Source organism: Anopheles darlingi, chromosome 2 (assembly GCF_943734745.1).
Source record: "Anopheles darlingi chromosome 2, idAnoDarlMG_H_01, whole genome shotgun sequence".
NCBI classification, from domain to species: Eukaryota; Metazoa; Arthropoda; class Insecta; order Diptera; family Culicidae; genus Anopheles; species Anopheles darlingi.
In genome coordinates this window covers 86379402-86402412 of record NC_064874.1, presented here as the reverse complement: position 1 = coordinate 86402412, position 23011 = coordinate 86379402, and the positions used below count along the sequence as shown (strand labels likewise).

Genomic DNA, 23011 nt, shown 5'->3' with positions numbered 1-23011 from the left:
TGAGATGCTTTTCGCGAAACAAGTTGCTCAGCTGATTCTGCCCGTTTTCCTTTCCGGTTACCTGATTAATGCGGTTCAAATTGTTGATGCTGATGGAAACAGCTTTTGCTATTCCGGCGGGGCGACCTGCTTCGGTGGGCCTGAAGATAAGGAAGAATTTTAATTTTTAGCCTGGTTTTTCGCAACCTCGAACAACAAAAATCCGTTTGTGTGGTCTTTGTTAATCTGCGGAAAATGCTTCGAGGTCTCGTGGTACGCTCGGCGGTTGGCACTAGCCGTGGCCACACGGGGCGAAAACTCTAGCGCAAACGAAAAAATTAATGCCAAAACATTTACGCTTGCCGTTTACATGCTGTCAAACGATTATAGGTCCGTGGAGCGTAAAACCTAGAGTAAAAGCTGTTTGCAAACGGAAGGGCTCGCAATATGTTCTATTTGTGGTTTACATCGACAGTGAGTGATCATTGCTAGTGTATTCAATCCTTTTCTTCAAAAAAACGATTTTAATTTCCTCAACCCGGCCATGTAAACATATCGAAGCGCAAAAGTTTTGGCATTAATTTTTTCGTTTGCGCTAGAGTTTTCGCCCCGTGTGGCCACGGCTACTAGCCGTGGCCACACGGGGCGAAAATTTGCGCGCAAATTTGCACATTAATGCCAAAATGTTTTCGCTTCGTGTGGCAGGGGTAAAAACCCGAAAATTTATGCCGAAATGTCAAACGTATTGTTTACATCTGTATTTTGGCCGCTGAAGTTGATTTCCGAATAAATTTTGCAGTTTTTAACGATTTTGTTGCTGTTGCTGTTATATTTATATTAAAAATGCAAAAACAATACGAAAAGAACCTACATTTTCGTAAATAAAGCGTTCGATAGCGTCAAGGGTTCAGCGAAAAAGTCCGCGGACGTATAAAAGTTTGACAGCGTGTAAGGGTTAAGCGAAACCGTTTTGACATTAATTTTTTCGTTTGCGCTAGAGTTTTCGCCCCGTGTGGCCACGGCTACTAATTTAAAAAAATCAAGCGTGGCTACAACCCTGCGTTACCAGTTGTGAGCGTGTTTTATCCGACCATCACACGACCGTTACTCTACCTTTATGAACCGTGTAAAATCCTTCCTGCTTGTAGGGTCTTCTCTTTTTCTTCTTCTTCCCCTCATTGTGCTCTTATTCGCCATCGACTCGTAACGCCACCATTTTCGATTTCTCAAAACAAAAATAGAAGCAAAATTGTCGTTCCCGTCGCGTGTGTTTCTCTCTGAATTTGTCGCAGTTATTCGATTATTCAAACCAGTTATTCGTTTGACGACGGTCCGCTGATATCGCGCGACCCCAAATTCCGGGAGTGGAAGACCGATCCGCCGCAGCCGGAGTTCGTGCAACCAGCAGGGAGAAAATATCGAACGCGACCCCCGAAGTCGTCGCCACAACGGTGACCGAAGCAAGCGGTGAAAATGATGGAAAAATATAAGTCCCTGCTGCAAATCTATATGTAGCTGGTACCTCCCGGTAGTGCGCGTCCGAGCTCGATTGATCAATCGGCCCGTGTTTTATGGTGAAGTTTTCCGTTGCTCCAACAAGCAGCGTCGAACCCGTTTCTCGCTGAAATCTCGAATGCGCCCGTGTAAGTGCGTGCCCCTCGCATGTGAAGCGTGTGAATAGCAGCAGCAGCGAGCGAGCGCCCCGCACGCAACAGCATCTTGCGTCGCTCCCGTGAATCATCCTTGAGTCGGCGACGAGAAGAAATCGTGGACACGGCCCTTCAAGGCAAGCAGATAAATCATTCGCGTGTCCTTCAGGACTGTGGCGTGTCCAGAAACTCGTTCGCCAAGTGTATACGACTTTTTTGTGTATATCCTGAGCATATAACTGTCCGCGTTTGTGTATATCCAGAGCGGTTTCACGTCGGCAATCTGTTTGAAAGGATTTCCGGAATCGTTAACCCTCGTAAGGGACTCTCTCTCCGTCTGTGTACACATAAACGGTCCCCGTGAACCGTATCAACGGTAAACGAAGAGGACGGCGTAGCGATACATTGCGGTCGAGCGTGAGAAGAGCGGAAGAAGCGACCGCAGGTCGAAGATTTCTCTGAACGGTACTTGGACGCGCGAAGTAGAACGAGAGAAAAGCGAAGAAACAATCGACGACGCGAACTACAGCCGAAAAAAACGTCTCTCGTCCAAGTGTGCGTGAGTGTGTTGTGACGCAAAACCACTGGAGCGTATCGAGCGTTTTGTGTTGATTTTGTGATCTTCACCGATTAAGCAACCTAGAAAACAAAGGGCCTTATTTGGTCATCACTCCACCGAAGGAGTCTCGGAGCCTGAGTAGTAGTGAAACAGCGAAGGCCCTTGGTGTAGCAGCCGGCCAGCAAGGAAAAACTACATTCTTTCACGTTCTTAAATGAGCCCGCAAGCAGTCGCCGTCCCGGACAGCAATCGTATTAGCAGTTGCGACAACAGCGGCGGTAGCAACATCAGCAACATTTGCCGGCGTGATCAGCAGGTGGCCAGCACGAAGCTACTAAGAAAGAGACTCTGCGTACACCCGACGACCATGTTTAGAATCGCATTCAAGATAAACAACGGTCTGAGAGTTGAACGATCGCCCAAGATGGTCAAATACTCGGTACACGGAAGCCGGTGCTGCTTTAAGGCTAACCCGCTGACGCATCATTAAGGTGCTCAAGGAGTGCGTGGCCACAAACCGTTTTCCGTTTCGTTCCACCACCCCTCGCCGTTTTGGCAACCCAGAGTTTAAGGCACACTCTGATTCTTAAAAATAAGTAACCTTAAGAAGGCATCGTTCATTATTGGTTTGGTTAAAACAGCTTAAGAGAACAGGGCTCTAGATCAACACCCAACGAACATCATAGACGGAAGAGAAGCGCCAAAGGAACGCTAAACATCATCTGCACAGCTCTGATCATCAACACCCACGAGCTTGCGAGCTTTCCTGCATTCGATCGAAGAAATATTGTCACGCAAGATTATTTAAATTGAGATAGGTTATAATTTAACGTGTCCCGCATCTACGAAAAAGAAGTCTTACTGACCAGCTGAGCTGTTGTCCTATTTTGCATTTTGGGCTTTCGACGCATTAGAAGAAGTATCCTCACCATGAAACTACTGGAGAGCACCCGCTTCGAGGCGGTCAACAATGCGCTGCATATCCAGACAGGAGACAGCACGATCTATGGCCGTATCGAGTCGTACTCGTGCAAGATGGCCGGCAATGATAAGGCCCTGTACAAGCGATTCACGTCGGAGCAAGCACCGACCGATCTGCAGGCACTGTCGCCGCCGCAAACCCTGCAGGACATGTCACCGCAGGTTCTCCGCAGCAGCCTGTCCGGGGATGAGGGCGTTACATTGTGCGATACTATCTCACGCAAGACGCTCTTCTATCTGATCGCGACGTTGAACTCGGCCTTCGAGCCGGATTATGACTTTAGCGATGCAAAGGTAATTCCAACAAAGCATTTCAATAATACATTTGATGGATAAACTACAGTATTTTACTTTGACACCAAATTTCAATGTTTTCGTTTTCCCAAACGTAATTTTGTTTGACCTTTCGTTAAGGGCAGAGCATGGTAGGGGCCTATCGTGGGCGTCTAAAAATTTCAGAGGCAAACCGGTCACTGCCGCTCTAGAAAGCAATGCAAGCATGGGCCAAAAATATCGCCCCCTTCGACTACACAGCGGCAAAAGAGAAAATCATTACCGACCTCGACAACACACACAGGCACACCTTCTCCTCTCGCTCTCGCTTGTGCCATTACCTGGTCCTTAATTAGAAGTCACTGAGAAGAAAGCTTGCCAAACATGCTCCCAACACCGCCACTGTCGAAGCGTCACAATTCCGTACGGTAAACAGATCCATCCTACAGTGCAGCCTCGAGCTATACGTGTTGAGGACATCATTGTTAGAGAACGTTGCGTCGCTTGAACGTTATTTTATTTATATTTTTGCAGTGCCAGCGATATAATGAACGATGGCGCGAAGCATATACGGAACACTGAACTTGAGATGTTTTCGTTTGGAATCAGGTGCCAACGATCACCATAATCGAACCCCTCTGAATGAATACCACTCCCCTTAGAGCTATTTTTGGCCGAAAAATGCGTCATTCTTAGCGATATTTCTCTGCGCTCGCGTAATAGAAATGATATTTATAAAGTATTAGCCGGCTGTTTTGCTCAATGACATGATCAGTGATGCTCCTTTTCATTGAAGCTGTTTGTAAATTTAACAAGCAGAGAAAATACAGAAGAATACATCAATTGAACTGCAATCCATCACTCAAATAAGGCGTTACGAGGCATACGATTAATATGAGCAACAGCAGCTCATATTTATTATTCCCGATCGTTATCGTTATCGAGCAGCGCAATCGTTTCCTTAATCACTTACTAATTTTCGTTACAGAGTCACGAATTCAGCAAGGAACCGTCGCTGCAGTGGGTGCTGAATTCGATCGAGGGCAACCTTGCACCGGTAGCCGGCGAGCAGTACAGCAAGATACGCCATGCCCTCTGGACGACGATCGAGGATGAGATCTCGCTGAACGATTGCGACATCTACAGCTACAATCCCGATCTGAACTCGGACCCATTCGGTGAACCCGGCTGTCTCTGGTCGTTCAATTACTTTTTCTACAACAAAAAGCTGAAGCGCATCGTGTTTTTCACCTGCCGGGCCCTCAAGTAAGTGTCATTGCTAAATACTTCTTGCCCTGCGCGTTGTTTGTTATAGAGTTCCATTTTTCATGTTTTCAAACGGAATTGAAACCAAAGAGCAAACTTTCGCGGGAGGGAACGTTACACCCGATTCCTCCCCCGTTTACGTATGTTTACGATTCCTCCCCCGTTTACGAACTTCGCTACCGGTGGAAACGGATTTTGTTATCGTGTGTAACCACGGTTGGTTGAGTTAGTCGTTGTTTTAGTAATCTTTCGCCGTTCCTCAATGTCCGTTTTTCACCGTGCGGATGAATTTTGGCGCAAAAATCATTGTTTGAGGTCATCGTCTTTTGAGCATAGCGCTCGAGAGCGTTCGGGGCTCGATCAATGCGTTTCGTTTAATTAATACAAACAGAAATTCTCGTTACGGACTTGCGCACTCGTTGTGAACTGCCGTTCGTTTGTTATTGTTTATCGACGCTTAGCTTTGGCTGTGCGTGTTTGGCGCAAAATACATATTTCATTACCCGTCACCCCATTTCATGGTGTACCTTTTCAACGCTTTTGTAACTCGTCTTTCTTCGAGCTGTTGGCTAGCTGAACGAGCTGTGTGGCTTAAATATTTTGCTGAACACTTTCCTACGGTAGCTGTGAACGATTATCTGTTTGTAACACCCGTCGTACTTATGTTGCGTGTTTAAGAAAAATGCTAGCTAGGTTTATTCAGCAGTTTACAACACCTTATCTCATTGGGCACAGGAAAATTGAGTTACTGAGAAACTTTCGCAAACCTTGGGCCTCTTGTTACAAAACGTCTAATGCACCACATACTATTTTTCTTCTTGCAGCTCGGTATACGCGGACTCGGGCTTCACGAGCGACTTTGCGATGGAAGATGAAGACTGCTATTAAGCCGATGACGATGATCGCGCACAGATTGATGTACAATGATCCAGCCCGATAACAACAAGAAAATTGTTGATTTGAAGGACCCGACGATCAGCGTCTTCATCTTACACACATCGCATGTCACCCACAATTGACAAACACATATTTCTATCATTTTTTAATTATTAAATTAATATCTTTGGTTTCCATCACATGACTCACGATAGTGAGAAACGATCATCACGATCGTCACGATCGTTAAGATCGATAACTGGTCAGTGACTTTGATTAGCTTGTTTTGTCATTCTTTCCATTGGGGATAAGGTTTGTGTTTTGTCCCTAAAACTACAGACCAGCGTAAAGAGACGATTATTGAACTTTTGAACTTACTATCGATTTTTTTTTCTATTTTTTGCACTACATTTTGATCGATAAGACGATGATTAATCGAGTAATCTGGAAGCGAACAATATTTCTTCGATTAGAAACCGAGTACTATCAATATTACAACTGTTGCTAGTAGCAGCACTGCACAGTAGCAGAGCGATTACAATATTAAACGAGCGCGTTCACAAAATGCTTACGAGAAGACACACAGCACAGCAGCATAAGGAGAAAATAGCGAGATAAACCAACCAATAATAAGACACCGCACCGTTACGGTCGGGGCAGGTGAGAGCTGCGGTGTGAGAACTGACCTAACGGTGGGTGCGCGATGCTGGCAATGTGTAGCCAACTGGCGATTTGGAAGAGAGTAACTTTACAATCCTATAAAATATATATAACACCCCTAATAATATTAGACATAAGCTAAAACAAGAAAAGCGAACGAGAGAGATGAGCTGGATGATGAGGTTACGATTGAACGAGGGAGTACTGATGCTAATAAACATCTAACTGTTTGAATGCTTATTCGAGGAGAGTTACCTCCCGGGCATCACAGGAAAGAGCAGTGGGTAGCATGATAAAGTATGTGCGGCATCAGAATATTGAACGTTATGCACTCTCAAAACAGATCATCCATAGTTTACTCGTTTGTAGTACTAGCGATAGAAAGCTCTTCCATGATCACAGGCAATAACAGGTATCCCAGCCGGATTCGGTCCGGTTTCCTGTGTGCCTGTGATCCCAGTTGGTGAAATTGCCCCTGTTTCTTGTTTGTCAGCGACGCCACGGTCCGAGATTGTTGTTTTAAAGGAGGAAAGAAGATGGAGCGTTAAGGTCAGTCAAGATACGAACGGAATCAATGGAGAGTTTAGAGCGTCTCGAGAGTGTCGTGCCTCGCTGGCAAGCAGGGAGCAGTGATTTGGTACACTGAGAGAGATGGGGCGGTTCCTGTAAAATCCAGGACGAACTATGGCGACGAAACAGGGGTACGGTTAGCAGTGTAAGCTTGCATTATCTCTCTTTCCTATCAGGGCGAAAGCTAAATCAATCTTAGCTAAAGTCATGGTTGTACTGAGGAGCAGTAAGCTAACAACAACAGCAAACGTACGAGCGTGATCCCAGTGTGGCAAGAGTGGCAAGGATCGCTCTACGATACATCACCACCGCTAATCTGGTCCCCGGCGCTCGTCCAAATTCGTCCACCACCTTCTGGGTCCTGTGTTCCGGGGTGGTGGGACCGCACGTGAGAACCATTTCACTGACTGTACCCCCTTTGTGATATTAGATTATGTAAGTTTTAGCTTCGGTGAGAACCGAACACTTCTTCCTTCTTCAAAATGTTTTAAGATCAAGAGCACAATCTTTAGCTCCCGGAGGTGTTGTAGACTGCAAGACGTACCAAAAGCAAGGTTTTTTCCTTTTTCTTTCCATGTTAGACAAGAATGGATTTGACAACCACTGTTTCCGCTGTTGAGGTCATTAGAACGGAAAACATAAAATGTGCGTTAACAGTCTTCTTGCTGTCTTGAGGACGTTGTAACAGCCGTTGCATTAACATTGTTTTCGCCGCACGCCACAGTCTGTTCCTGAGTTTCTGGGCCTCATGATATTTTTCGGGTTTCGGGATTATTAGTCAAGTTTACGTTGATAACACCCTGGAGGAAAGCAGAATCGGTTGAGATTGCACGCATGTGTTGTTTGTGTGAACCACCATAAGCTTGAAATAACAACTCGCGGAAGCTCGCGTTTCTAGGGACGCTAGACCATCGGCCCATAGATAGACCGGTTCCCTCTTCCTCACAAACAGTGCCCACACAGTAGTCGCTCGCTTACAATCTTATCTATAGCACCGCTATGAGACACAAGAGCGTGATGTCGTGATCTTCATCGAAATGATGCTAAAGTACAAATTACACGAACTCGTGATAAGTAGCTTTAGGGGAGGACACAAGTACACACTCACACAAATATCGGGGTGCAAAGGAAAAGGAACAACAATGAATACCACAGCAGCCCCCAGGGAGAGGATTGGTGAGCGCAGCCACTGGCGCTGGTGACGGACACACGTGCGTGCGTGAGTGAACAGCAGCGTTCAGCCGATGAGTCCGTCCACTACGATTCGAAACATGATCTCATTTGTAATCAAGAATCACCACCGACCGACAATGGCGAGCCAACCTCTCGCCATCGACACCGGAAGGGCAAGGGAACGCATCTCAAACAAGCAAACCGGTTCGCGATATAACTATCTTTTTCTTATTTATTTAACACCATACAAGGGGAGCTGTAAGGCGTAAGGCATAGAAATCATGGCCAGAAACGAAGGAAGGGCAACGGCGCGTAGCTGGTATTTGATAGATAATTGAGATAAGAACTCGCAAGGTGGTGAGTCGTCGTGCTGGCTCCGACGCTCGTTTGTCTACCGCGAGCAAGAAAACCTGGTGCGATAACGGACGGACCGTTTGATCCCTCTTAGGAAATCTCCGTTTGAAAACCACAACACCTCCATCGGGCTGATAAAGAAGTGGATTAGTAATGAGGTCACCGAAGCCCTCGGAAACAAGACACACAAGTTATGCAGTAAAAAAAGCAGTGCGAGAACAACACCACCATCTATTCTTGATTTATATCTTTTACCCTCTGGCAAATATCGGAAGTGAAAAAAATTAACTATTCCAGCGTAGTCCTGTTTAGTAGAGAAGTAGACAATTACTTCTGAATGTTCGGTTGGTCGTATGGTCGATCTGGCGACCACTAGCAATTGATCACTGATGATTTGCTAAGCTGTATTTCACGGTACCTAGCACATATGAAGTATCGTTGGATGGGATAATGGGTGAATTGAAAAACTGAATTAAATTGCGAAACCAAGGAGGAGTGCATTACCTTTAACAATATTTTAAATGTATTCTAGAAATCGTGAGATGTAATAGCCTAAATAATTAAGGTTTAACTGTGAGAGTACGAGGAGAAACATGAAATTAAACGAAAACAATAAAAAAATATCTACAAAAGTATGTTTTTGTCCAGCGTGCGTCTTATCATGACTTACTACTTCCCAGCGACAAAAGCGACGATCAATGTAGTTGCCTGCCGAAGAATAATTTAAAGTCGTTGGTGGTACATCGGCTTTTTCTGTTTTATGTAGTCTCTTTATTAAGTTTCGTTGTTTTGAACAACATACTAATTTCGCGATAGGGCGTCAGCGTTGTGGTTTTTGGCCGTCTATCCGTCTCTGAATGCATTTCTTTTGTTTTTGATGTAAATTTAAAGTTTCCAGCTAAAAGCCAGCTTCCGTCATACACCAGGCAACGGCTACTAATAGCAACAGCGCCGCTAGCAAACTTCCCTCTACTATTACTTTCAACGGCAGAGCAGAATGATCCTTTGAATTTTCTGAATCCAACAGATCTGTGCGGCTCTGTTGCTCTCTCAGGATGTTCGTTGCTATGGTTGCCTCCATATTAGCAGCAACTAAGTAGGTACTTCAAGTTCCATCAAACCACCAGACACAACAAGTCCATACACAATCAGGTTTCCTCCTGCATCAAATTCCTTTCCAACGCCAAAACGGTGGCTTTGCTTACTTTCTGCGGTTGTGCACGCAAATCCTTAATGTATCCGTTAGTTTAGTGATCAGGTATCGAAAGAAGGGATGAGGAAGTGTAGCATAGTTCATAGAAAGGGGTATATAGTATATGAGTAAGAAGAATCTATTTCGCTCTCTGTTTGTCTCTCTGTTCCTAGCTGATGTATAAATTATAAATTAGTTCACCAGCATATGGTGGATACAGGCTATTGCATAATATACGCTCGCTTGTACTTGACTTGAAACACGCCCGTCTGTTTCCCAATTCGTCTTCAGAATGATTTCTCTTATCCGGTCATGAGCGGCTTTAGAAACCTGCAGAAAACCGATTCCAGCGGATTGATTTTTTTATTCGTAATATTCATTCAACGTCTGCTCTTTCATGTTCACGTAAAACCTGTGTCTGATTTGTCTTCTTTTAGATGAAAGTATGTAAGATTACGATGTCTTTTCTTCGATTATCTAATGCCAACTCTGGAATGGTTTTGGAAGTGGTGAAAAAGCAATAGAATAACAGCAAACACACACATACTCTCTCTCTACTGCTACAGCCATACCAACAAACGATTCCTAACGCCCCGAGGGTATTATTATCCCTACCATTGCTTGATCAATTCAGCTTAGTAATCAGCGTAATCATTTCATTTCTACACAAACAAAGCTAAAAGCACTGTTTAGAAAGCAGTCAGCACAACACTCAACTCTACAGCAGCAAAATGGCAAATTCGCTACGTTAATCGGATCCCGGAACCGACTCTCTCTATTTTCCCACGGTCACGGTGTCTCAAATTCAAATCTAATAAACGTCCTGTCCGTCTTTTTGAACGACTCAAAAACACATCAAACATATTGGTGGGTTGAAGCCGCCGAAAAACAATAGTTTCACATTTCGCGTGATCAATTTTTTGGGAATAATACAGAAGATTCTTGCTGATTCACATCGATGCAACATAGGTTCGTCATTGCTAACGAACCTATTAGCGACTATTAACAACCCAACACTTCATTGCAAGCTACAAACATCGCATTCCGAAACATCAGCCGCCACCTATGATCTGTATCCATTTATTGAAAGTTCGTTTGTACTGCTAGGATGATCGATAGTAACACGAGGTTTCTTGTATTTTTTATATCCATTTTAGAATTAAAAACAAATAACTCAAAACGTAGAACAATATAGATCTAAACAGAACAACGAAAACACGACAGTTTCCTCTTGCTCGAAATCACACCTCGGCGGTTTCTGTCTGTTCTAATTTGCTTTTTCTATGTCACGTATGTTTATGATAGCAGCCGCTCACATTAATCATACCGTCCTTATTTCTCGTTTCTGTTTTACTTCACTAGTATTGCTATGAGTTAGTGTTTAGAACTCGAAACTATCAGTTACCGCACTCTGATTGGTTGGTACAAGTTTGTGTGTATGGTTTGTTAGCACGTTTACTGATAAGAGGATTCTTGTCTTTTTGCTTTTCCACTGTTGCCACCTGCTGTTGTGCCTCCACTATTTCCCAACGTGTAGATTTATTACAGCTCGATTGTTATGAAACACGAGTTCTTTTTAAGTAGTTTAACAAAACTGAACCAGAAACGCCCTTCCATTGACCGTGATAGTAACTGTTTTCATTTTCCTACACTTTTTTAAATGTATAAATATATATATATATATATATTCATATATTTATATATTTATATATATACTATATGTTCATATCCGTGTATAAGTCAAGGTATATTCTCTTTAGTTTCCCACTATTACTTGCAGTATGGTGAGTATATCTTTTCTGCTTTCACTTGCAGCGCATCCTGCGCAACCATTACTCCTCTTTACTGCCCTCCTTAAAGCCACTTTAGAAACAATTATGCCACACATCTGCCAGTCTTCGTTCTATTTGCATTATTGTTTCTTAGCGATTGGATTGGGGATGCCGACGATGCAATGTTCAGGATGTATAGTGTCAATTATTTTTACTAAGCAGCAGCAGCAGCAGGAATACAAAGAACACAATTTTATCGAAACGCCTGTTCCGCGTGGTCTTCTAGTTGCACGTGTACTACGATTACAGAACAATGACTCCTTACGAGAAGTGCGTCATCTACCTTTCCGACGGGATTCGTTGCTGACCGAAAATAAACAATCGCGAATTACAGGGTCCGAAGATGAAACTACATGAGATTAATTAGACCAAAGCAAATCTTCGGATGGTGTTGAAGCGAAACTCATTATCGATACATCATTACATCAGTGCTCTGATACATGCACATGTAGGCGTCACAGAGTAATCGCTTGGCGTGCTCAGGTAACATCTTATCGTTGACCGCTTCCTCGTTCATCGCACGCGATCCTTCCTCTGTCAACCACCTTGGCAGATCGGGCACCGGAACCATTTTCGGGATGTTATAACCGTTCTGTTCGCCTGGGGAGCAAATGGTCGAAATGATCTCGATTATTACACTGGATGGCTCCTCGTAGCTGCTAGTTTGTAATCTTACCATTGCGATCAGCCATTGAATCGAAGAAACACCAAGGAGCATCTTGGCCCGAAGCGGCCTTCACGAATGCCACGTAGTGCGACGTTTCGATGCACACAACGGCAAACAGTTCCATGTACAGGCGCGGCACCTCACAGTGCGGTGCCATCGGTATGAAATCTTGCGGCACGGATAGGGGCACTGGTTTGTGGTTCAGCCGCTTGCTGTGATGGTGTACGCTGTCAATGCAACTTTTGCAGATCGCCGTCCCTTCCAAGCCTTCGCACTGCATTTTACCGAAGCACTCGCGACACTCGTACTCAGCCAGCTTACCGCAAACCCAACACTGGCGTGGCGCTGTTATGGAATTAATTATATATAGCGGTAAATTAAACGCAAGTCCTGCGAATCGAAAAAGTCTATACTACGGCACTTACAATCCTCAATAATGTCCGTTACATCGAGCACCTGGGACGGAAGGATGCGCGGGTACATTTTGAAGTTCTTGCCAAACCGTGGCATCTGGATAATCAAACAGGACGGCACCTCCTTCAACTTGATGTTCGACGCGAGGAAGCTCTGTTCGAACAGTTGCTGGACCGACGGTAGATTCAAGCGTTCGTCCTTCTCCACAAACAGCTGATAGTAGAATGTGTCCAAACCAGAACTGAGCTGCAAGGGAACCGAATTTGCAAACGTAAATTCCATTTCTCTGGCATGGCGAGAAGATGTGTTCTCGTTTTTTACCTTCAAAAATGGATCTGCACGCAAAATTTGTGCCAACAAGCTATTGAGAAACTCTTCCGGATCCTTTTCTTCACTCATCAAACCAGTGACGGAGCTCAACCGGTCAAGAAGCTGACGTAGCTTGAGCACTCTATCCGCACGCACGAAGTGATTTTTGCGCAGTGGGTTTACGATCTCCTCCAGCAACACGCGCTGCACTTCCTCATATTGAAGATTGTCCTACGAAGAAAAAAACCGACATCCGGTGAAATCGATATCGGAACAGCGATTACCCGAGTTACTTACTTCTGGTTCTTTCGGCCGAAAGAGCAACGAATCGAACACACTGGTGAAGGTGAACATCGCAAAAAGCGTCGCATCCAAGTAGCAGGAGTTATGGTGTCCCTGTATTCCCTTAAACTTGCCACAAATTTCTTCGAGCTCTTCCAGTTTTAGAATTTCTGCAAAACAAAAAGCAATCACCGATCATGTAAGCCTAGAATTCTGTTCCTATTTACACTATATATGCGGTTCCTATTTACACTTACTTAAAGGCGGCACTCGTCCCTTTACCACCGGACAGTCGACCTTCCCGAACATGGTGGTATCGTTGGAGGTTTTGGATGTACCAGATGCTTGTGTTGCACGCGAAGTACAAGGCGACATCGGTGGAATATCCTGGAAGCGTCGATCATGGCTGCATTGGCTCGTGTGTACAAAGATTGCACGATTAGCTGGACATTTGAACAGTCTGTAAAAACAAAGCGATACAATTCATCCCGTCCGAATTGACATCAGTATTGCCCTAAAACATTTAGAAATAATAAACTGCTCCACTTACCTCACACCATTGTAAGTACCGTTAGTTGTCTCTAGTGTCGGCTCGATCGGTTCATCTTCTAGTTCAACACCAACCATAAGTCTCCGCTGAGGGTTGCTGTTACTGGCTGTATTTACCGGAGTTAACGGACCTATCCAGCGTATCACACCGTAGTACTGTGGATCGTGCCCAGAAGCCGTCGGCACCAAGTTTGGTGTATCAAGCGTTACTTCAACCATGGATCCCACACCAAGAGAAGGATCATTCGGTAGCTCCTGCAGTGGCGAAATTGGCAACACCGAGCCACCACCGTCTGATTCTGGTGAAATCGATCCAACGCGTGGCGGTCCATGAATGCCGGGTATCATTGTGTTGTCACTGGCGTTATCGCGTCCCACCGTCGAGCCGTTAGTCGAGCTGGCGGTGACGATACCGCCGTTCGATGTAGGAAATCCACCTGCACTGGTGCCATCGTTGATTTCTAGGTAAGGTGTTGAAGTAACACGCGCCAAGATAGATTCAGTGACACGGCGGTAACAAGCGATAAGCAATGAACGAAACGTAAGACAAATAATCAGGAATATGCTTGACCGTTCGGAGGTATACCATATTCTCTTTGCGCCCATTTCGATACCAGACAGGCTTGACATTCGATTTGTTACAGGTCGTGGTTACTTGGATGGGACAACAAATTTCATTCTTTACCAAGGATGTTTCTATGTTCTATTGGGTAGTGTTATTTGCGAACAAAGCAGGGCAAACAGTATCACATGGAGTTAGTAAGAATGATCACATCAAGACTGATCACTGGCAAACAATGAAGATCAGGAGTATTTCTGTTGCCGTTACAGATGCACGGCTAAAGCAGCTGCTAGAAAAAGGATGCGACATACATCGAAACAACAAACCTTCATCGTCTTCGTCGTGCTCGTCAACTTGAGCATCCCAATCGAAATGCTCCAACACCGTCAGAGGGATACCGTCGAATGCCTCCTTGTCATATGTATCCGGTAACATGGTAGTGTTTGGCTCGCTCCTGCTGATGTATGGTGCTTACTCTTTTCCTATGCTACTCTGCCAATCATGAACACTCGCCCGCTGATCGAACCGATCGAGATAGCTAATAGTTATCTAATTTCAATTTCCGCCCTCTTCATGCGCAGAACTTTCTTTGTTTTCGTCCTAATGTTTCCCCAGGAAACAATGGTGATCTCTGGTTGGGAAAATTATTTTAAAGGCGATAAAAACCAAGATTTTTTCATCTGCGCATCCACTTCAGCATGGCATTGGGTTGATCATCGACTTTGCAGCTAAAATGTATCCTCGATCGCACCACAGCACTGCGCAACACAAAACACCCAAAACTTGTGGTAAACCTTGCTTCACTACCATTTAGTCACAAAACATAGACCTTGTATGTTAACAATATCGTTCCACAAGCACAAGAAACTACCAGAAACCTCCTGTTTGTTGCATATTTGACCAGCAATTGTGATTCGCAGCGCACTGTTCAAATCGATCTGTAATAGGATCTACCGGAATGTGATGCACCAGTTTTGGGATTTAGACACGAGATTTTCACGAGTGAAAAACCGCCCGACGACCAAGATCATACAATTCAGGAAACAGAAGCAACCGTCGCGAGCAATGCACCGGGAAACCGCTTAGAAACTCTATGATCTTTAGCGTTTTCTCTCGCTCTCTGCAAGTTGGCCACACGAGTGTGTGGTATGCTTCGCCAGAGTGGCATGGCGATCGCCGAAATTAAAACGTGGACAAACGCAGCGCTACGGCGAGATGATCATGAAGCCGATGATGATGGCGAGGGCTATTTTTAAAAGAACGTTCGTTCATACGTTTACATCTAGCCGATCCATTTTCACCATCCGGTTATTCATTCGGTACTGGTGGTTTCCTTTCAAAGGTAATCCCATACAGCCGATCGGATGAGTGACTTAAAAAAATCGTTTGGCCACCGTATTGTGGATAATTCAATTTTCATGGTAAAATGATAAATTTTACTGAACAGTTAATATCAATCAAATTTATAGAAGATGTGTTAACATTTAGTGGACAGGAAACTCCTGCTACCGCGATGTACCAACCCATACCATAAAATAACCATAGCAACTTAGAATAAGGGCTAAGCATCTACCCTAGCTACTCACTTGTCATTGTTGCAGCATCAACCGTAACCGGTTTGGTGTCGGTGATAATAGAGGATTTCGCCTTCCTGGCAGATGGAATCAGTAAATCGTTTGCCACTTTCGGTTGACCGATGTGCGCAAAGGGATTGAGAGATTTGTTCCGATCGTATCGACTACCATTGTGACTACCGTGACTGTGGTAGCTATTGGCTGTGCTATTACTGCTCGTACTGCCACTGGTATAGCCTCCTGTCGATCCCCCACCGGCTAATAAATGGCCATTCCCGAACGACGATGGCGGCGTTTGGGTTTTTTTGTCTGTACTGTTTAGTATTGCCGCTACCTCGCCAGCTTCGGCTGGCCAACTGCTGCTGCTCAGTAAATCCATCAGCTCGACTTCCCGCGTATCGGTTGGGCTGATCATCGGCGGTGGATCGACTACGATCACATCGCTCGCGCTCTTGATCGCCTCGTCGATCTCGTTCGAATCGATCACCACCACATCGCGATCGGGTAGGCTTAGTATGGTGCTTTGCTTGCTAACTGGATGATATTGATGGCCAGCGCCACTATTAACCGACGAGTTCGAGCCTGTCGATCGCTGCTTGCTGGCCCGTGCCTTCGTGTGTTTCAGCGTGCTGCTGGCCGAACTGTTTTGTGAACTGCGTCCCGAGCTGCGGTACGCTTCATCGCCCGCATGATGCATATGCCCATGCCCATGCTGACCATGCTCGACGAAGCGACGGTATTCATCGCCATAACCTTCCATCGGGTGACTATTCACGTAGCGACCAGAGCTACCGGTACTACTGCTGCTATCCTGTTTCGACAAATTCGGGCTTGATATTGAGGCAGCCATCTTCTTGTGCATCGCCTTCGTACTCGGGTCCATCTGCAGGCAACTGAAGCTCTCGTATAATGCTCCTATATCGGTCGATTTCCGGTTGCTCGACGTGCCACCAGTGGCCGCTACACCAGACCCCCCACAGCTGCTTGTCAGTTCGGGCGTGTATGACCTCGTATAGGGTGGTTGTTGATGTGCCGCCGGAAAATCACTGTTCAACACCTTCGCTGCCCGGTTGAAGCTCTTGCTAGAATCGTCCGACGAGTGGAGCTTATTCGCGCGACGAGACAAACGATTGTTTAGATCCTTTGCGCCACACACCAAACTGTCCAATAGATTGCGCTTATGGTGATGGTGTTTAGTGGATGCTTCAAGTTCAGGGAATTTTAACCAGTTTGCAGCAACAATCAGCGCCAACCGAGGCTCACAGTTCATGTACTCGGACACGAAATCAATATCGTCCTTCTGCGGAGATTCGCCATTGTCCAAGTTCTATCAAGATGGAAAAACGAAAGTTGGCGGTAAATTAGTCCTAAAACCAACATTGTGCATTCTGGTGCATTAGACTAATTAGTGATTTACGGAATACGGTGATTCCCGAATTTAGTTTGCTCTAAATTTGGTAGCATCATTTCGGGTGTTATTTACACAACGCGGAATACGTCAATTGGAAGGTAAGCCAATTGAAATCTCGTAGTAATGCACAATTATAACGAATTCATATTAAATATCACTCACTGGAAGAACAATGCACTAGAGAAGAAGGAAGGAACTAGGATAGAAAGAAAAGGCAAGCAAAAAAATAGAAACAGAAAGAAACACTTTCGCGAAGGCAATAACAAGGAATGGGAAGGTTAAAATTGGTCAATCGGAACGCAAGACGCTAGAAAATCCACTCTCAATCTCTCCTGTGTTACCTGGCAGGCCGATAGGGTGTGTGGTTTGGATGAGACCGGATTGCGATGGTTTTACTCTCTTTTCTTTTTGTTGTTTTTGATGGCACAATTTAGTTCTGTTTGCATTTTGCCTCCAATCTTTCGATTTTGCTACTCTCTCAATCGCATACGCATGATGTGATACTTGCGCATCCTGCTTCTCCTTTTCGGTTACAATTGATTGCTAGATGCGAGTGCTCCTTCTCGATAAGAATAAGGCGGGATAAAGTGATTCAGTAGTGCAGAGAAAATTAAACTAAACATTGGTGCCAGTTGCGTAGAATACGTGGCTATGAACAGGATGGGATGGATGTCTTCAAAAAACAATACCAGATGAACCCAAGATATACGCGCGAGGATTGACATTGGATCAGTCAGTAAAGGGAGAATGAAAGGAATAAAACAGTCTCTTTACCAGTAGCTCGAGTCCGAAGTAGTACCCAGGGCCGATCTTTGGCACCGGTCCGATGTACCGTATGATACAATCGTACGTAACATTCCGATTTTTTGCCAGCCAGGACACTAGCACAATGTCCCCGGTGCGTAGCTGTTTTACCGATGCGAACAGCTTCGGTCGCTTAGCGAACTCGCAGCGCTCCTGAGGATCGAGTATCGCAATAATGAACGGCCAAACGTCTGCCGGTACTCGCTGCAGATGGGCAGCCTGACACTGATAAATCCGACTCTCATGCGAGCTCCCCACTCCACCTGTCCCACTATTCATTATTCCAGTTCCTTCGCCGATTGATGTTGAGGACGTACGGGACGCGTTTGTCGATGTTGCCACGGTTGTGTTACCGTTAAAATCTTTAATCTTGATCAGTGCGATTTTGCTTGATGGTTGCTCAACGATCTGCAGAGTCATTCCGGGTTCGATTTCGATTCGATCATCCGCCGCGATGTCTGTCGTTGTCGGCGAGCCCGTCGTTGTTGCTTCGCTAGCGGACAGCAGGCTGCTGCTACTACTTCCGCTTCCACCACCACTAGCAGTGGTCGTGCCTAGTAAGAGCGGAACATTGACAGCTTTCGCTCTAAAGCGCTCGATGCTGATTGCGTACGTATTCACCGTTGCCATTGTTATGCGGTGTAACTCTTAACACCGAGGCCACAACGAACGATATGGATTAGTTTGCAACAATGCTCACTCCTGGTTCAACTGGCGCTTTTATCACAGATATTAGGAACGGTTAACCTCGATCGGTCAATCCATACATTGCCGGGGTTGTTATTGGCACGACGAGTGAATCGGCGAGTGACCGGTGGTGCGAAGCTTCGATTCCACTCTACCCAGAGTCACATCTTAAGATCACAGCTGTTCAAACATCCAAAATCGACAACCACCACCGTTTATTGTGCCGATGATGAACAGGTACACAGGTTTGCAAGTGAAACTAGAACAACAACAGAAGTGATGCTAAACATTCCTAAAAACAGAACAGAGCAAAGGTTAAACTAGAGAACGAAATGAAAAACAAAATGCTACAAGACAGATTAGATTAGGAAACGGGAAGCTAAAGCATGCTCGAGATGGTTGAATAAGCCAACGCCTAGATCCATCCAATATTCTATTTCGTACGCTTACTGGCCAAAAGCAGCCAAACATCGATCGAGAAGCTTAGTTACCATCAGCGGAATTAATGAGATCATGACCTAACGGACACGTTGCTCCAGAGACCGAACCAAGCTCATCCTATTAGCCAAGGAGGTGTCGCATTACATTGGAATTGGAACCCAGCTGACGGTTCTTTATCAAAAGTACAAACATACAGCGAAAAAAAACCATCATCAAACATACATGATATTGATCCTTGCAGGAGCAATCTCAGCTTAGCGTTGCAGTAGCACTAATCGCAGTACACCGAGACTCTGTGACTAACTTCGCACATGGCCTGCTGCTCGTTATCTTACTCAATCGCATCTGGAAACGCGCTTTACTAGTGAAGGGGACGATGTCGTCGTCGCTGTGTGTACTTAAACATGAGTCACGGCAGCGGACATTACGCGCTGCTGGACCCTGCGATATGGTGACAAGTGTCCGCCACGGCACCGAGCAAGGTCATGTCGTCGCTGTTTTTCTGATTCAACGAGGGAAACACGATTTCCGCATCGATGAACGTCTGTCGAGCTGGAGAAAATGATGATGAGGTGGCTTAATTTCCCAATCGGCCAAGCACGGCAAATTGGCGGAGGATGGAAGAGGTTTTATTTAGTATGCGCTACATCATGCGGAATTCATGCGAAAAGCCTGACGGAACTGACTAGAACCTTTTTATCTGCAAAATTTATCACTATCACTCCCGCACCGCCACTGCCCCGGAAGCGCTACTAAACACGCGTACTGAAAATCAATTGGTGGCGGGACACACAGCAAGCAAACAAAAACAACGGAATCGATTTTTGTTAGATAAAGGATAGCTGGAGCGCCACATTGTGGGCCAGCAGTACGAGTACGTCTTCTTCCGGGACCAAAATTGCTAAAACAAAAAGAAGGAACTGTTTCCGTTGATAACCCAAAACTTCTCCGCTGCACAGTAAATGTATTAAGAGAATCGTTTATGGAGTGTAATTCTGCAGTTTATCATACTCTCGTAACCTCGACCTCGTCCTTTTGTTGTTGCTGATGCTCCCGCTGCTGCTGGTGCTGGAGTTGATGGTTGGAGAGTTTTCCTTTCGGTTTTCTCCGCTGGTTCAAGACAACATTTTCACTACAATAATAATTCACGGAGTTCCGACACTCGCGACACGACACTCCACGTAATTCACTGCACAGAATTACGGGACCGAGTTCAAACCGCAGCTGCCTCGTACAGAAACAGGAACAGAAAGAGAATCGTTTTCCGTGGATTCAGTCTTGGGATCTTTCGCGATGCAGTTTTCCAAGTTGCTTACATTTTCCCGGCCTACTTTTCCAAATGGAACCACCGCGGGAGTTGCAAATGATGTTATTTTTCTCTTCTCATTTTTATATTTAGTACGAAATTCACAAAAAAAGTTCAAAAATGTTAATAGCTCCCACTTTTGCAGCGATCTCTAACCAAAACAACGGTACAGTGCCACGCAGCCCATTTTATGTTCAGAATTTTGATTTTTGTTAATAATTTGGCATTTTGTTGTGAAAAATGCTCATATATTATCGATCATCACTGTAGTGCTCGAAATCTTGCCGCATTCTTGCAGTCTCAATACGACAAAACTTCCAGCAGTTTGAATGTTGACCGTTGACGCGTGGCCACACTAGTGGCCTGGCTTAACTATCAGTGCTACTGTCCTGTTTCTAGAGCGACACTTTAATAGTTTATAAACAGGAACAATTTAACTACTACTCTTTAGAATATCGTCAAAAAGTATCAACTTCCATCGGTGTATCAATGAAGATACAGCTGTAAATAAGACTCGATTAACACGACGGTTTTAAGAAAAGTTTATATATTCTCCAATCGATCGATCAGACTCCTTAGCATCTTATAATGTTCAATAAATTGCTGTATATCACCCCCGCTTATTATATAAGACTTAGCTCGTTATTCTCTATATTGTCAACAGTAGAAAGAAGCGTTCCTGCGTTCGTGTTTCCTGTCGTATGATTCTATTTAACTGTTGAGCTTCGCCTTGTCCGCACAGGAATAAACTAATAACTCCACCAATCAGTCAACAGTTGCTATTTTGCATATGCTTACAACCAAACATTTAGAATCTAATCAATTTAGTTGGATTCGCTATCCATTTGCAAACTGTTATTAAGGTCCGAATTTGAGAGCTAAGCAAAACCATCAAACATACAACTCTACAACTGTCTAATAATTAAGGTTTATATCATTTCTACGATCTATTCAAGAGCAATCTGAACCTAGCCTAGTTTTTTTCATTTTCTATAGGTATCGCAACAGGTATCCCACTATTTATATTTACGTTAAATACAAAACATAAATTTGCTGCGTTTCTCTATGGAAAACTAAACAGTAAGCATCATTTAACGTAATGATTGATCTACAATTATTTGGTAGATAAGCCCCGATCCTATTCCTCCGATCGATTTCTGTACCATCTTGAACTGTTACCATTCATAAGGCCGCGCTGTACAGTCTCTGTTTAGCTATTAGTATCTCCTCTCGAAAGGACCTGCTATTCACATTTACTCTACTAAACTACTAAATATTTCATCATCTTTAGCCGTCGTCGTCCATGTGGTATGAAGCTGCAGTCTTTTGTTGTTGTTCAGTTACTATTTCTAATGTCATGAAGCATAACATGCCAGGGACCATGAATATACTACCTATAGTTTTTGCAAGTCTTTTAAAGAGGAAATTGTTCATCTATTCGACCTAAGTTCATGTTTATGTGTTTGTTTTAGTCATGAGGATATAACATAGAAAATGGGGTTGAAAGATAGTGTTATGCTGTTCACCAAGTTAATAATTTCTCCCTCAAGAAACATGAGTTGAAATCACGAAGGTAATTGTACAATCCAGAGTAGCTACTAGACTGTGTCCGGTAAAGTAAATTCACTTCGCTCATCCTGCTTTACCTTGCTGCTAGCTCAAGGTAGTTGGAGAGAGAAGGGACAACAAGTAACCTTCATTTTCTTCTTAGAATCCTCACCTAGAGGGTGGAAACGACACGGCACCGAACTGTGAGAGCGTTCCTACACGCCTAGCAGCAGAGTATGCGATAACAGAAAACATATCGCAAAATAGAATCAAGTTGAACAAAAACACCACATCTTTATCGCTTATCTTGAACGCTATCATCAAAGTCCCCGTATCTGCAATAGTGGGAACGCAACAGGTACAATTGTAGAGATGCTCATTTTAACCATGAATCATCGGCTAATATAGTGGAGAGGGACGATACGCTATTTAACATTAAAAAATGCACCCTCCGCTCTTTCTATGAAATCTTGTCGGTTTCTAATTGCTTGCCTCTGATATCTCTCTCTTCTTTCGCCGCCCTCCTAGTTGTAGTTGTTAATTGGCTGACAAATTGATCGATTTGGTGGCTGATAGATACCTTTGTGAATGCCATCACCGGAAGAACCTTCGTCATCTACCTCTTGCTGCTGTTGCTGCTGACGGACAGTACTCCGATCGTCTACCATCTGTTGAGGATCCTGCTGCTGCCGCTGCTGCGTCTGCTGCTGCTGCTCCTGCTGTTGTTGTTGCTTCTGCCTATACTTGGTGGAGTACTTGTAGAAGTCGGACATTTCGAACGGCTTAGTTACCTCCTTGTAGGGCATTATTTTGCCCTGCTGCACGACGGTCATATTTTTCGGCGATTCCATCTGAATGTCCGACTTCTGGCCGCCATACTGATCCGTCACCGGTGGCTGCTGCATTGAAGGCGACGGGGAATTACTGTCACGATCCTCCGTCCTAGCGCCAATGGGTAGCGCTTGCACGATCGTCGTCGGCGAGATGAGCGTGTGGGAAGAGGAGGTTTGGGAGAGCGTTGGAGAGATAACGAGATCGGGATGGCGGGATGATAGCGTGCCGTGGTGATAATAACCGCCGCTCCCGTCCGCTG

General features: G+C 44.8%; 3 protein-coding genes across 8 annotated transcripts in view; 1 reads left to right on the top strand and 2 right to left on the bottom strand.

The window, feature by feature from the left end:
- The first annotated feature begins 1185 nt into the window (after positions 1–1185).
- Positions 1186–9043, top strand: LOC125949684 (repressor of RNA polymerase III transcription MAF1 homolog). Its single transcript, XM_049676954.1, has 3 exons — positions 1186–3462; positions 4430–4707; positions 5532–9043. The coding sequence occupies exons 1-3, from the start codon at positions 3118–3120 to the stop codon at positions 5593–5595; spliced, it is 687 nt and encodes a 228-aa protein (XP_049532911.1). The 5' UTR covers positions 1186–3117; the 3' UTR covers positions 5596–9043.
- A 605-nt stretch (positions 9044–9648) lies between these two features.
- LOC125949683 (uncharacterized) lies at positions 9649–20526 on the bottom strand. Of its 5 annotated transcripts, none has more exons than XM_049676950.1 (10): positions 19287–20526; positions 17907–18915; positions 15734–17048; positions 13587–14046; positions 13294–13496; positions 13052–13206; positions 12767–12985; positions 12457–12691; positions 12041–12376; positions 9649–11964 (listed from the first exon to the last, which is right to left on the bottom strand). In XM_049676950.1, exons 2-10 carry the CDS (start codon positions 18564–18566, stop codon positions 11771–11773), a joined length of 3777 nt encoding a protein of 1258 aa, XP_049532907.1. In that variant the 5' UTR covers positions 18567–18915; positions 19287–20526; the 3' UTR covers positions 9649–11770. The 5 variants fall into 5 exon arrangements, with proteins under 5 accessions (XP_049532907.1, XP_049532905.1, XP_049532908.1 ...); XM_049676948.1 differs by having other exon boundaries at positions 20076–20526; XM_049676951.1 differs by having other exon boundaries at positions 20091–20526.
- A 248-nt stretch (positions 20527–20774) lies between these two features.
- Positions 20775–23011, bottom strand: part of LOC125949594 (hormone receptor 4-like) — a 21768-nt gene continuing 19531 nt past the window's right edge. For both annotated transcript variants that reach the window (XM_049676743.1, XM_049676741.1), the window contains exon 2: positions 20775–23011. This exon is cut by the window's right edge and continues 3619 nt beyond it. In XM_049676743.1, the coding sequence (XP_049532700.1) occupies positions 22443–23011 (569 nt within the window). In that variant the 3' untranslated portion in view covers positions 20775–22442.

Coding starts and splice junctions, on each gene's coding strand:
- LOC125949684 (XM_049676954.1), top strand. CDS start 3,118: ATGAAACTACTGGAGAGCACCCGCTTCGAGGCGGTCAACAATGCGCTG. Junction 3,463..4,429: donor ATGACTTTAGCGATGCAAAG/GTAATTCCAACA, acceptor TTTTCGTTACAG/AGTCACGAATTCAGCAAGGA. Junction 4,708..5,531: donor TTCACCTGCCGGGCCCTCAA/GTAAGTGTCATT, acceptor TTCTTCTTGCAG/CTCGGTATACGCGGACTCGG.
- LOC125949683 (XM_049676949.1), bottom strand. CDS start 18,566: ATGGCAACGGTGAATACGTACGCAATCAGCATCGAGCGCTTTAGAGCG. Junction 14,047..15,733: donor TGATGCTGCAACAATGACAA/GTGAGTAGCTAG, acceptor CACCTTACCTAG/AAATCAACGATGGCACCAGT. Junction 13,207..13,293: donor GGGACGAGTGCCGCCTTTAA/GTAAGTGTAAAT, acceptor TTTGTTTTGCAG/AAATTCTAAAACTGGAAGAG.